The sequence below is a fragment of the Ambystoma mexicanum genome, chromosome 12 (genome assembly GCF_040938575.1).
Source record: "Ambystoma mexicanum isolate Mex_15411 chromosome 12, UKY_AmexF1_1, whole genome shotgun sequence".
Lineage (NCBI taxonomy): Eukaryota > Metazoa > Chordata > Amphibia > Caudata > Ambystomatidae > Ambystoma > Ambystoma mexicanum.
In genome coordinates, this window is record NC_090936.1 from 202338169 (window position 1) to 202351658 (window position 13490).

General features: G+C 45.1%; 1 protein-coding gene across 2 annotated transcripts in view; it reads left to right on the plus strand.

The window, feature by feature from the left end:
• TIGAR (TP53 induced glycolysis regulatory phosphatase) overlaps positions 1–13490 on the plus strand; it is a 188759-nt gene that overhangs the window by 108036 nt on the left and 67233 nt on the right. For both annotated transcript variants that reach the window (XM_069628301.1, XM_069628300.1), the window contains exon 3: positions 2486–2607. In XM_069628301.1, coding sequence (XP_069484402.1) covers positions 2486–2607 — 122 coding nt within the window. The remainder of the gene's footprint in view (positions 1–2485; positions 2608–13490) is intronic.

The window sequence follows — 13490 nt, forward strand, 5'->3', positions numbered from 1 at the left end:
TCTGGTGGAACCTAACACTGCATCTCAGTTTAGGGGTTGCTAGGAGGCTGTGGGTCAGTGGGTGAGCCACAACTAGCTAAAGTTGAATGGGGACAAGACAGAGGTCCTGGTGGTTGGTCCTACTTCTACTTCTACTTCCTCAATTTGGACTCTGCTCTTCTGACCCCTCTCATTTTCCTGTTGCTGTTACAGATTTGGGTGTGAAAATCTCTTCCACCCTATCGATGGAGGCTTGTTGCTGCCATCTGTCAGGCTCAGCGATTCTATCTTAAGATCTTGCAAAAGGTTTGACCTTTTTTACCTTCATCAGTGCATGCTCGTGTTGTGGTTTTCCTGCTTCTGGGTCAGATTAACTACTGCAATTTGCTATATCTCGCCCAGCCCAACTATCTCATTCAAAACAAAGGAGGGGTCTGGGACTCTCTCTCTACCAGTACGAACACAGCCCAATGACCTGTTCTTGGGTGAATAACCCCTGGGAGAGACTCTACCAAGTCTTTAGCTCACTGGGCAGGACAAAGACTGAAATGCGGGGACCTTTCTTCTCTGTGAAAAGAACAGTGAGCTAAAGACTTGGTTGAGACTCTCCCAGCTGCCATCCACCCATGAACAAGTCAATGGGCTGTGTTCGTGCTGGTAGAGTCCCCCCCCCCTCTGTTTTACAACTCATTTGTTGACTTCAGCTTTTACAAAATCTGGCGGCGAGAGTAGCTACTGGTACTCCCTTTGGGTCACATATTTCACTTGCGTTATTTGCACTGGCTTCCAGTTTGGAAGCATATTGAATTCAAGGCTCTTTGTCCACTGGTTCTTTTATGGTTAAGTTGCGAAGTATTTGCAGGAGAAATTCCGGCTTGCCCGCTTCATTCTGTTGTCTTATCCATATCCCTCTGATGCGGTTGTTCAGAATGGGTGGCTGAACTTCTCTGTATTCAGGATGACGTGTCATGAAGAAGTTCACTTGTTAGAACTGATATTTGACCCCTTACAGCAGGCTTGTGCTGTACTAATCCCCTGAGGCCTTTTGCCTTTAAAAGTTAGAGAAACACTTTTTGACCCCTGTTGGGAGTGCAGTTCATTTCCAAGTCCTTTGGAATAGAGGTGAAGACTGAAGGCATCAGAAGCAGAGGAGAGCGTTGTCCTGTAAACATCCCCAGGGAACAGAGGAGGTGAACTGCTGTGGACCAAGGCCTGCTTCGCTTCACTTAAACCGGGCTCCTCTTCTGCAGTTGAAGGATCCCCTGCGTGTGCCAGCCATGAAGGACTCTCCTTATCCTGGAGACCCTGGACTGTGCCTTCCATCAACACAGAAGTCAAAGGAACCACTATGGACCTGATTTACACATTGAATTGCTAGTGAGCTATGTTGGCTTGGACATCACATGCCTATTCCAAGCTTAATCATCCCGCTGTTGATTGTAAACAGTATCTGGTCATTGCATCGAATGCCATTCCATCTAAATTTTTCCATCTAGAAAATGTCCATCTAATGCATATTTTTGGGGGGTAAAATGTAAATTTTTGTTCAGGTGCATTTTAAAGGGTTAAAAAACGGGTTTGGCCCCCCACCCCCAAAATAAAAGAAAGGGAAAAAAAATGCATAGGATGGAACATTTTTAGATGGAAACATTTCGGTGGAATGGCATTAGATGCAAGCGCGCTCGATGCAAAGACCATAAACCATTGTGAACTGCATCATGTGTTGGACCAGTCGCCCAGTTCACCCACTTGACACGATTTAGCCTCTAGAACAAGACCAAAAGGTATTTGGAGAGTTCTATCCTAATGAACCAACAAATTGACTTTTAAGACCCCGTTCTCTGCCTTCTAAAGATATATCTTGAACATTGAACATTGACTTTGTTGCCCAATCAGATTGCCTGAACACCCTTGCTCATCACTCTGTTCTTTCACTGAAGCTGCCGTTCTGTTTCTTCACAGGGATGGGTATTTCTTAATATTTTCAGATTAGTTTGCATTTTATTGTTCGATTTAAAGGATCTATATTTTATACAAAACCTTGTTTGGCCCTTTTATGTCAGAACCATTGTACTTCTCTTGTCAACTCGCCCTCCTTGAACATATAGCCTGCCCTCGGCCTGCGCTACTATACAAGGTGAATGAGGTTTTCCTTTTTGAACTGTGCCCGTTTCACTTTTATGATTGGATCACTGCTTGTTTAGAGGTGGTGTGCTGCTGAATAGGTGACTTGGCGTGATTAAGTTGCGTATTTTTGTGTTAATACCGAATGCCAACGCATGTAAAATCAAATGCATATATTTGTATGGCTTCAGCCATCTTTAAGTTCAAAGTAGTTCAGGTAGTCTCAGTCCAAGCAGACTCTAAGCTACAAGCAGGAGCAAAATGGGTTCTGGCGCCTACTTCCTGCAAACCCTGCTCATGGCCACATCTTCATCTCTATTGAGGTGCTGCGCTGTGAATTTTGCTGCTGTATCACATGGAGTCTGTTTTTTGTTTTCTGCAGGGCAAGGCATCGATGAGCCGCTGTCTGAGACTGGTTTCAGGCAGGCTGATGCTGCTGGCAGGTTTCTCAGCAATGTTGTGTTTACACATGTTTTTGCAAGTGACCTCATCCGTGCAAAGCAGGCAAGTATTTCCTTCTAGCTATGTATTCTTTTGAAATTGGTTAACTGGAATAACAGCTCTGATTACTGAACACCGAGGGTTTCCTAATCTCTCCACCCTTGTTTTTGAGGATGCAATGTACTGAAATATTGCATCTGGCAAACATCAATAAAATGTTTTCTCTGCGTGCTTGTTGATGGGCACTGTTTAAGAATGAATAGGGTTTGAAATATAGAGGGGGCGTCAGTATTTACAGCATTTGTTTGCGTTGTGTGCTCGTTGAGATGTGGTTGGTAAGTTGGTAATATTACTTTTATTAGGATCCATGGAGAAGAATTCAGATTTTCCCTACTATCGTAACAGAAAGTCATAATTCTATTAAAGACACAAAGGCGAAGGAATCTGCTCGAACTCTACTCTTTAATTTTCGAGCAGGTTCTTTACAAAACACTGTTAACGCACAAAACAAGGTAAACTACCATATTCGTGAACAACCATTCCTTTAGTGGTTTAAACTTGCTAGGGTGATAAAAGTCCATGAGACCCTACCATCCAATCTCATTCCATCTGCAGCTATACCATTCCTTACTGGCTAACTCTTTCCTCTTTCTTTGCTGCTTCAGCTGCAGATAAGTGGCATTTTACTTTCTCTCATGTATGGTGTCTGTGAGCGATATTGCTTTAAAAGTAATTTTTTGGCCAGAGAGCAAGGGTTTCACTAGAGGTGCTGCAGCGGCACTGCACTCGCGAGGCAGGACATTTCAATGTCAAGGCAACTCTGCGCAATGGGGCATCTGGCTCCGGCATTCCGTTCATTGACACAGTCGGGGGCAGACTATGCAGAAGCCTGTAGGCAAGCTCGATGGGATCTCGGGTTCCGGCACTTGCCTGCACTCTTTGAACGCCCCCAGTCACAAACAGGCAGCATCATACCGACAATTGCAGCCCAGCACCGGTGACCTGTGCACAGGGGGTTTTGTCCCCCCCCCAACTTCTGTTGCATGCCCTTTTGACCCCCCTTCTTTTGGAGGGAGGACGGGGGATGCAAACTCCAATTATCTAATTGGACAGCGCAAGCCCAGCTAGGGTGCCCAGCAAGGCTTGCACTGTCTATTACATAATGCTGAGATGCCTGGCATCCACGCTGCAACACATTCAAGGCCGGGATGCCCTGCATGGCTCAGTCCCTCACCCTGGCTGGCCTGACTCAAAGTCAGCAGCCAGGGTGCTGAACTGGGTGTTGCAGGGCCCGGCACCTGTGCTGCCACGCTAACAGTAGCACTTCCAGGGGCCGCTGCACAGAGAATCACTTTCCGGTTTTCTGTTTGTGACACACACAGACAGGAACTAGGAAGCTCATTCAGCGTGCTGGTTTCTGTATGGAGGTGTGTGAGTGCGCAGAGTATTGGTCGGTTCAACATGAGCCGTGGCCCGAGCGGCATTTCAAAGCAGAGCAGAGGTACTTTTATTTTTTTTTAATGATTTTTTAATTGTGTATGTTTGTTGGGGGGGCTGGGCTGCGGGTTGGCCCTAGTGAGGGCGTGTCACATTTGGACAATGTGAGCAGAATTCACAGTACACATTAAGGCCCCAGGTATGAACATACTAACAATAACAAATGGTGCATTTTCTGTGGCAAGTGACAGCTCTGCAACGCCTCTAAAATTTGTCTTACCACTTTTCAGATGATACTAAAGCACCACCATCCTAACTTCAAAATGAAGTTGGCGGAAGGTACGTCCTCCCCAAGTAGAGTGGAAACAGTCGAGCTGAGAAAACCTGTGACCCAAAACTGTCGTATTCTGCAAATTCTGTGACATGAATTGGAGTGCTATATGCCTTCCAGACATGGTGAACATTTGTTCAGCAGTTTTTGCTCTAAATGCGCAGAAGGAACCGTATGGGATTTTGTTAAAAGCACACTTTTAGGAGCCCTGTATAACCTTTTCCCCTGCCGCCAAAAATAATCTTCACCAAACTGGTAAAAGTATTTCAAGTTTTGCAGACACTTTTTCAGGACGGTTTGGTGCAAATTAGTAAATGGGTGTCATGGTTCAGGTTACAGGCCACCAAAAACTGCTTCACTTACAATGCTTATACTCCCCTGCTTAGTTTGGTAAGTGTGGGGGGAGCAACAAAATGCAGTGTGTGGAATTCCACATGGTCTCATTGGCGCCCCCAAATGCCCCCCCCCCCCCCATCTACTTTTTTTGTATCATTAGTGGAAGATGGCATTTTAACACACACACAAAAAACTGCAGTATCATTCCAGATGCAGGAAATTCGCCTATTGAAGATCTGCCTAAGGAAGCCCTCTGAGGCAAAATACATACAAACTTCCTAATTATTATATGGATTGCACCAACAGAAGTGACTTCATAGAAAAGTACAATGTAAGGCGTATCATCAGTCTTTGATACTTGGAGGCTCCATGGAAGTGACTTTAGAATAAGTTGCCATACATAAGCGAAGTGAGAAATAACCTTGTGGTGCAAAATACCTAAATTGTGTTATGTGGAGCAACTCTATAATCATTAGGCTTTTCCATTATAATACCATGATACATTAATATAAGCTTTGAAGTGAATTGGAGTCACTTGCATAGCTGCAGATAAGGCACAATGTGATTAATTAATTTGCTCAGGATCACACACTTGGTCAAATGGTGGAACTGGGATGTGGACAATTTAAGTGACTGCACTTCTTTCCAGGTTTAGTTGATATAGATATTAAGGTTTTGCTTTACATTTCATGTGCTTAAATAATTATTTATAGCAATGCCTTGCAAGCAAACCACATTACATAATGAACAACCCTTTCATAGTAAACTAACCATACACTATACACGTTGTCATAGAAATATGTTGAGCAATAGGAGTATGGCTTTAGTTTTATTCTCACCATTCTGCATGCAAAGTCACAATAGCATCATGCCGATTAATGTGAGCCTAACAAAGCATGCAACATTATGCACCCTGCTCTCTTCTGATCACTCCCTCCCATTCACATTTCTAAAGGGACAAAAGTCCCTGCTAATAGCACCCCCCTTACCCAAATCAGTGCCTAATGGCTCACATTGTAATGCTCTGTTACAGAGCAATGTAAGGACCCTCTGCTGCCCGGAGCTCCTGCGACATTGTCCTGGCAGCAGGACACCGCTACCGTTCGGAACAGGTAAGGTGTACTGCTGCCAGGACAATGAGCGTGCTGAGCAGAAATTGCTCAGCACAAATGATCCTGCCAGTGGGACAACTTTGCCGTTGGGCGCCCTCTTTGATGTACCTAATGTGACAGGTGTCCCCATGACAAATGAGCCACGGGGGGATTTTTGCACCCCCCCCTTCGCCTCTCCAAGCTTGTTACTCCACTTCTTGGAGCCAATTGAACACATGAAAACATACCTTAATTTTAATTAGATGTGTTTTACAAGATTCTATCAACACGCACACATATAAGGTGCTGTGCAGAACCCAAGTTTGGAGATATATGGCATTTAAAAATTGATACCAAGCATACTTGGTCACCCACTGCATTAACCGATGGCTTCTGTCTTTGAATGAAAGGAACAATAAAGGGAATTGCTGACGTTCCAGTGAATCTGTTCCTTTCGTCCATGGCTTTTTAGTTCAGCTAGGTCAAGTCAACTTAGCCCAAAATTTCAGGGATCAGGGGGTGATAGTCTGGTCTGCTCAATGTACGTTGTGCCACTGTTTCCATGTGTTATTGTATATGTACATATAAATGTTGTGTGCACACAGTCTATGTCAATGGAGGTACTGGGTGCATTTGTGTGTGAGTGAGAGTGTATGCAAGCATGTGTGTGTTGACTTTTGTGTCTGAATGAATGATAATGCATTGTTTGCATGTTCTATTGGAATTAAGTTTGTGAATGTTATGTTGTGTCACTGGGTGCATGGAAGGCCCGCTGAAGATGTGTGGGGGCCCAATTGAATTTTAAAGATAGGCCACCAGTCTTATGAAAGTTATAACAGTTATAACAGAGCGTCAGCATCTTGTGGTGTAGTCTAGTGTTATCCCTCAGGAATTTAGGTTGTTTGACCGAGGTACAAAATCACGGCAAAATTGTCTGTAGTCATTTTCGCTACGAATACGTTCTTACCTCGGTATAAAAAACCAAACCCATGTCCCCCCAAACCGCCAGTACACCCATAACCCCCCTACTTACCTTTTCTCCATGTGCCGCCTCTCCTGCACCCTGCAGGGTACCTTTTTATTCTTTTATTTTGTTGGGTCCTCTGCCACCAATGTTGAGGAAGCGGGGGACACCCCTGCAACCGCTGAAACCAAAAATACCTCCCCTTGGGAGCGGGGGACACCCCTGCAGCCCCAGCTTTTCATGTTCTGTATCTTCGGCTTCAAACTAATGGTGGTGACCGAATTCAGTCACATCTACCATTCAACCACATTTTTTTCAATCAATTTGGCAGAACCATCTGCCCTCCCTCCACCCCACCCCTGTCCCCCAACATTTTCAGCAAAGTTACTCCACTGCAGCTAGCTCTGCACTCAAGCGAAACGCTTGTGCTCTGACCAAAAAATTACTTTTAAAGTTATAACGCTCACACTTTCTAACGCACACACATAAAATGTATGAGAGAATGTAACATGCCACTTATCTATGGTGACCAGCAGTGGAGTATATTTGCTGAAAATGGTGGGGGGGACATGACATGACGTGAAGAAAAAGGGGCCCCGGCCAAATGAAGGGGGACAACATTGTGTGCCATGAAAGTTGGGGGGACAAACACCCCTGTGTCCTCCCCCCCTCTAAAATTACGCCCATGGTGACCAGATTACAAAAGTAAAAAACTGGGACAGGGCAACTAACATAAAAGTACCACTAACTCTTGAAAGTGGCTGTCCAGGCACTGCACTTCAGTAGAGGTGTGGAAGTGTGACTGTTCAAATAAACACATTATAATTAATTTATCACAAACTTAAACTATCTTAAGTTGTAAAATGCAGCATTTCTTATGTGTCAGATTGTGCATTCATGCCCGTCAGCTATAAAGACTACTACCAAAAAAATGGGACCACTGCAGTTTCCAATGGAAACCATAATCTTGCGAAAGGGGGACAGAGCACCAAAAACCGGGACGTCTGGTCACCCTACACACATCTGCTGCTCAAGCAGCAAAGAAGGCGGAAGAGAGTTAGCCAGCCAGGAATGGTATAGCTGCAGATGGACTGGGATTGGATGGCAGTGTCACATGGATATTTTTTCACGTTACCTACAACGTTTAAACTTGAAAAAGAATGGTAGTTTATGGACTTTGTAGTTTTTCTTGTTTAACAATGTTTTGTAAATAAGCTGCTCGACAATTAAAGAGTAGTTTGAGCATAATCCGATCCCCTGGTCTTGACATAGAATCCTGCTTCAGAGTCTATTCATAATAATGAAATCATCTTGAGTAGCAAGCACTTCAGGGAGTATCATTATGATAAATGCACAGTGGCTCCCAAATTATCCTCTAGAATTCGTCTTTTCCACTCGAAGGCAACGTTTACAATGTAACGGCAATAGATCAATGACTGTTTTCATTTTAGGATGCATTCTGTCTGAAAGTAAATGCAGGACCACATTGTATCACTGCCCTGCGCAGTCGACAGTAGAACTGGAATTGACATTTCTACCTAGGGCGCTCTCGCTCTCTTGGACAGTCACCCTGTCCCTCACTTTCATATAAGGACCTACCCTACCCCACTCTCTATCTTACCCCCACTCTCTACCTTACCCCCACTCTCTACCCGTACCCCACTCTCTACCTCCTACCCCCACTCTCTAACTCTACCCCACCCACCCTACCCCACTCTCTACTCCTATCCCCACTCTCTACCGCACCCACCCTATCTCCACTCGCTACTTCTAGAACTACCCACCATACCCCCACTCATTACCTCTACCCCCACTCTCTACCCCCACCCACTCTCTACCCCCACCCACTCTCTACCTCTACCCCCACTCTCTCTACTGCACCCACCCTACCCCCACTCTCTACCCCTACCCTACCCACCCTACCCCCGCTCTCTACCCCTACCCTACCCCCGCTCTCTACCCCTACCCCACCCCCTACCCCCGCTCTCTACCCCTACCCCACCCACCCTACCCCCGCTCTCTCTACCCCTACCCCACCCACCCTACCCCCGCTCTCTCTACCCCTACCCCACCCACCCTACGCCCGCTCTCTCTACCCCTACCCCACCCACCCTACCCCCGCTCTCTCTATCCCTACCCCACCCACCCTACCCCCGCTCTCTATCCCTACCCCACCCACCCTACTCCCGCTCTCTCTACCCCTACCCCACCCACCCTACTCCCGCTCTCTACCCACCCACCCTACCCCCACTCTCTACCCCACCAACCCTACCCTACCCCCACTCTCTACCTCACCCACCCTACCCGCACTCTTTACCTCTACCCCCACTCTTTACCTCTACCCCACCCACCCTACCCCCGCTCTTTACCTCTACCCCCTAACCCCTCTCTCGACCCCACCCCCCACCCCCGCTCTCTCGACCCCGCTCTCTCGACCCCACCCCCCACCCCACCCCCGCTCTCTCGACCCCATCCCCCCACCCCACCCCCGCTCTCTCGACCCCACCCCGGCTCTCTCGACCCCACCCCCCACCCCACCCCCGCTCTCTCGACCCCATCCCCCCACCCCACCCCCGCTCTCTCGACCCCACCCCGGCTCTCTCGACCCCATCCCCCCACCCCACCCCCGCTCACTCGACCCCAACCGCTCACTCGACCCCACCCACCCCACCCCCGCTCACTCGACAAAACCCACCCACCCCACCCTACCCCCGCTTGTGCAATTTCTGGTAATTAAGCAAGCTGAAGCCCCTTTCCTAGGACTTCTCAAATCTTTGTTTTTATCACATTTTAAAGATTTAATAGTCGGGTCAAAGGAATGGATATAGGATTTGGGCTTGTACTTAGTATGAAAGTGTTGTAGAGTAGAGTGAACTATCCCAGAGCAGATTATCTCCATATTAACAGTCTATATAGTCTGGTTTTTTATGGTATCCTCTATATGCTTCGATACATATGCAGAAAATTGGTGGAATAAGTTTGTATTCCATCTGAGTGATATCAGAGGGCGGTCCATCTGTAGGTGGACTATAGATAGACCTAACGGTAAAAGGGTGCAATCAGCTTGAGTGAAAGGTATAACTGAGCATGATCGCCATAGATGATTAGACTAATGTCTAACGGTGATGCTAGCTGCGTAATGTGATGGGAGAGGAATATGTAGTCGATCGTTGAGGAGATATCCCCTCTACTCCACATCGCGCGGTCACCACGATCAGTGCATCACATCAATGTCCCAATCTTCAAAGTATGAGTTTCAAAGGGAACCCCTCTTTCTCATTAAGTGTTTACCTTTTTTTAGTTGCTCTTTCAGGCCAATGCGACAGTCTGAGTTAAAGTCTCCCGCTAGAAGAATATCACAATCACCCAATTTTATCATGGCTGTCTCGAAACATTGATCTAACTCATTCAACATGGTTTCCTGCGGTATTTGCAGGGTTCCAGTATAATCTTATAGCTAAGATCGATTTGCATTTCTTTTTAGAAAATGTCAGAGCAATCGCTAAGATTTTCGATGTTTCCCATAGTAATTTTCGAGTCAATTCCATATGCATTATTTATTATGTTCGCTAATCCTCCAGATGGACGTCCCAATGTTGAACGTTTTGCTAGGGAGCAATATGTGGTGAAGCCCTCAATAATAAAAGGCTCTAATTTCATTGTTTCTTGAAGTAGAATTATAGTGGGATAATCTACAGGAGATAGAGTGCTAAACCAAGTGAAAAAATTGTGAAAGCCGCATGAATTCCACGATAGTATTTCTAGGATACCTGTTTTCGGTGGCTATTGTTGGTTGATGTTTGTGTAGTTAAGAGTGACTTTAGCATGGGCTCAAGCCATGCAATGTGTTTATTTTCACCTAAAAGGGTCAAGAAGTCATCAGTGAGAAAACGTTTAGCAACATGGGCTACATTCACCGCATTATTGGATTCTGCGTCTTTCCTGGTATCTGGGGGAATATAGGTGAGGTAATCTTCGGCAATATGTTCATTCGGGAAGGTAGAAAGGGTGAGACCGTGGTCTCGAATTTCTGCTCTGCATGACTAAATAAATTTGAGTATGTGTTCCGAAGACAAGTAACAAATTGAATGATTGTTATTTACCTTTGCAAGCGAGACTCTGAGAATATCCTCAGATTTCAAGTTTCTTAGTTTAACAATATGAGAGAATAGTCTCAGCAAATTAGTGATTTAAAGGAAGAGATTGCGGTCACGAGTAGGCGGTTCAAAGCCGATAATATGATGCATGTCCTCGGGAGATTGGGCTACTGGATGTGGGGATTGAGACATTCTCATTTCCTATGAGGAGCATCATTGGATCAGGTATTAGTTTTTTGGATCATAGAGGAGACGGCTACGGAGATCGCCTGTGTAGAAATTTTCAAAGAAAGGGGTTGTCTAGTTGTACCAGTAGCCGTTTCTCCGTCTTGAATAACTTTACTCCGTGCCATTCTTTCAAGGACGAGGGATTATTTATTTGTAACTCAGGATGTGGAGTTTTAGGTGGGGAAGTAACTGTTAAGGGTTGCAAAGGACGTTTGGATGGAAGGAGCTTTGCAATCACCTCAGCAGTGATTTCCCCATTTTCAATTGCTTTTCTCAGGGATGCTAGAATTGATTCACCGACGTCATCTTTTGGACATGTTGTATCCATCAGTGGAAGCCACCTAGAAAAACTTGTCCCATGCGAAGGAAAATAAGGTGTATTCCACGATAGTTGGACATAAGGTGGAGATATCAGAATTTACTTTTTTCTCCACCGATTTCAACATCAGTGCTTCATCTGGTAAAAATTGGACTTTACTTCTTCTGTTAATGACCATTGAAGCGAGCTTTTCAGTTAGAGGAGGTATTATACTCCTCTTTAAGTCTGTAGTGCAGACTGCACTATGTTTTTTTTCGCTTGCGGACTTTGAGTTTATGTGACCACATGCACTATAAGTGATGGAATTTGAGGACTCGGATCACTTCGCTGAGGATCGTGTAAAGTGCAACGTCTTCCACTTACTGGAAAGTAGGCACTTAGATTTGATTTTATTGCTTTTAGCAGTAATTCACCAAGTCAGTTTTGGGTTGTTTAATTCTAGAACATGATTTGTGTGTTTGTGTAGCACTAGGTTGTTCTAGTGGAATCTTTCCTATACATGAATACTTTTTAGAGGAAATTGAGTTATTTGTAGAGGGCTGTGCAATAGGAGTGCATTTTGCTGGGAGTAACATATCCTGGCTCTTTACAGAGCTGTTCAACATCAATGGGGTCGTCCTCAATCGTTACCACTTCAGTCTCACTAACAGGAACCCCTGAAGGAGTAGTTTTGGCATCACTTGGTAGTTTATTTTCAGAATGAGCTGTATTTTTTATTCTGAAGTGCCTCCTTTCGCCTTTTTGCATAGCGTTTTACAGCCCGTAAATGAATTTCTTTTGGCACTTCTCGAGAGAAACCCATTATTTGCTTCAGGTTCACAAAGAATCTGCTCCTCATTTTTTTGGTTTTCCATGGCTTTAATAGTATTGAAGGACTGTCTGGAGGGTCAATGTCGTCTTGAGAAGACGGGAGTGGTTGCATTGAAGGCCGCTTTTAGCTCATCTATGGCTCAAATTTTCCAACTCCACCGTGACAGGACACTCGCAAGAGTTCGATTTCGTGGGAGGTGGAATTAAAGCAGATGGGGCTGCAAATGGCATAATTGTATCTTCTTCCCCAGGTAGGAAATTATATTGTTATGCCTTATGATCACTGGATCGATAGTTGGTATGGATTTTCTTTTTTTAAAATTGTTTGTGCATCATCATTATTTCCCATCCTAGTATGTAACCTCCGATCCATTTTAGAACCCGTCTGTCTCATCGTGGATTTTATTTCATGCAGTTCTAAGTGAGAGAGATCGTGTCCCTTATCCAAGAGATCGAGTATTTTGATTATGACTGGGAATGTATGTGGTGCTCTCCCCTCTATAATGTCCTGTTGAGAAGAGTGCATGGAATCTTCGTAGTCAGAATGGGTCTTTTGAGGGTGACTGGACTCTGGGGAGAGCTCAGCATCTAGGGGAAATGATTCCTTATTTATGTCAGTTTCCTCGTATGTATGATTAGACTCGACTGGAGTCTTAAATGGTTGCTTACTGGGGTGATATCTCTGTTCCAAGTAACGTGAGACTAATGGAGTAAACATCCCAAATCGATTTGCTCACTTTTGAATCGAGAATTGCCATTTTACTCGTACTATCTTTAAAGGATTCTCGAATTTGCGCGTTTGATTTTCCCTCAATTTCAGCATTCATTTTCAAAGCAGGTTCTGTATGTATCTGGGCAGTGTGCATAGAAGATAGATGGATAGAAGGGCTACGTCTAGTAAAGGAGGTGCCGTTGCAGTCGGCTCGACATAGCAGGATTTTCCTGCACAAAGCATTGAATCAATACTCATGCTTGTAATTGGTGGAGCAGCAATTTCCATCTTACGACTGCGTAGCCCAGTCGCCATACAGTTGTTAGATCAAACGTAATCTCTCAGGAGAGTTGTATGTAGTAATTTAGTTAGCCTCTGATGTCTGTACTAATGGTTAACCGAGAATTAACACGGCATCAGAAAATGATTAGAAATGCTAAACAAACAGTGAAGGAAACATTAATGCTTACTTTCAGTGTGAAGCAGCACACAGGTGTGTTCCGTTTGGTATCGTAGTTGAATGGGAAATGCAATGATAGGAGACGGGAAATGGAGTAACATGCCGCTCTCTCAGCGAGCCAGCGAACAGCAAACGGTGCTACTTGGAGTGCGTACTTAATG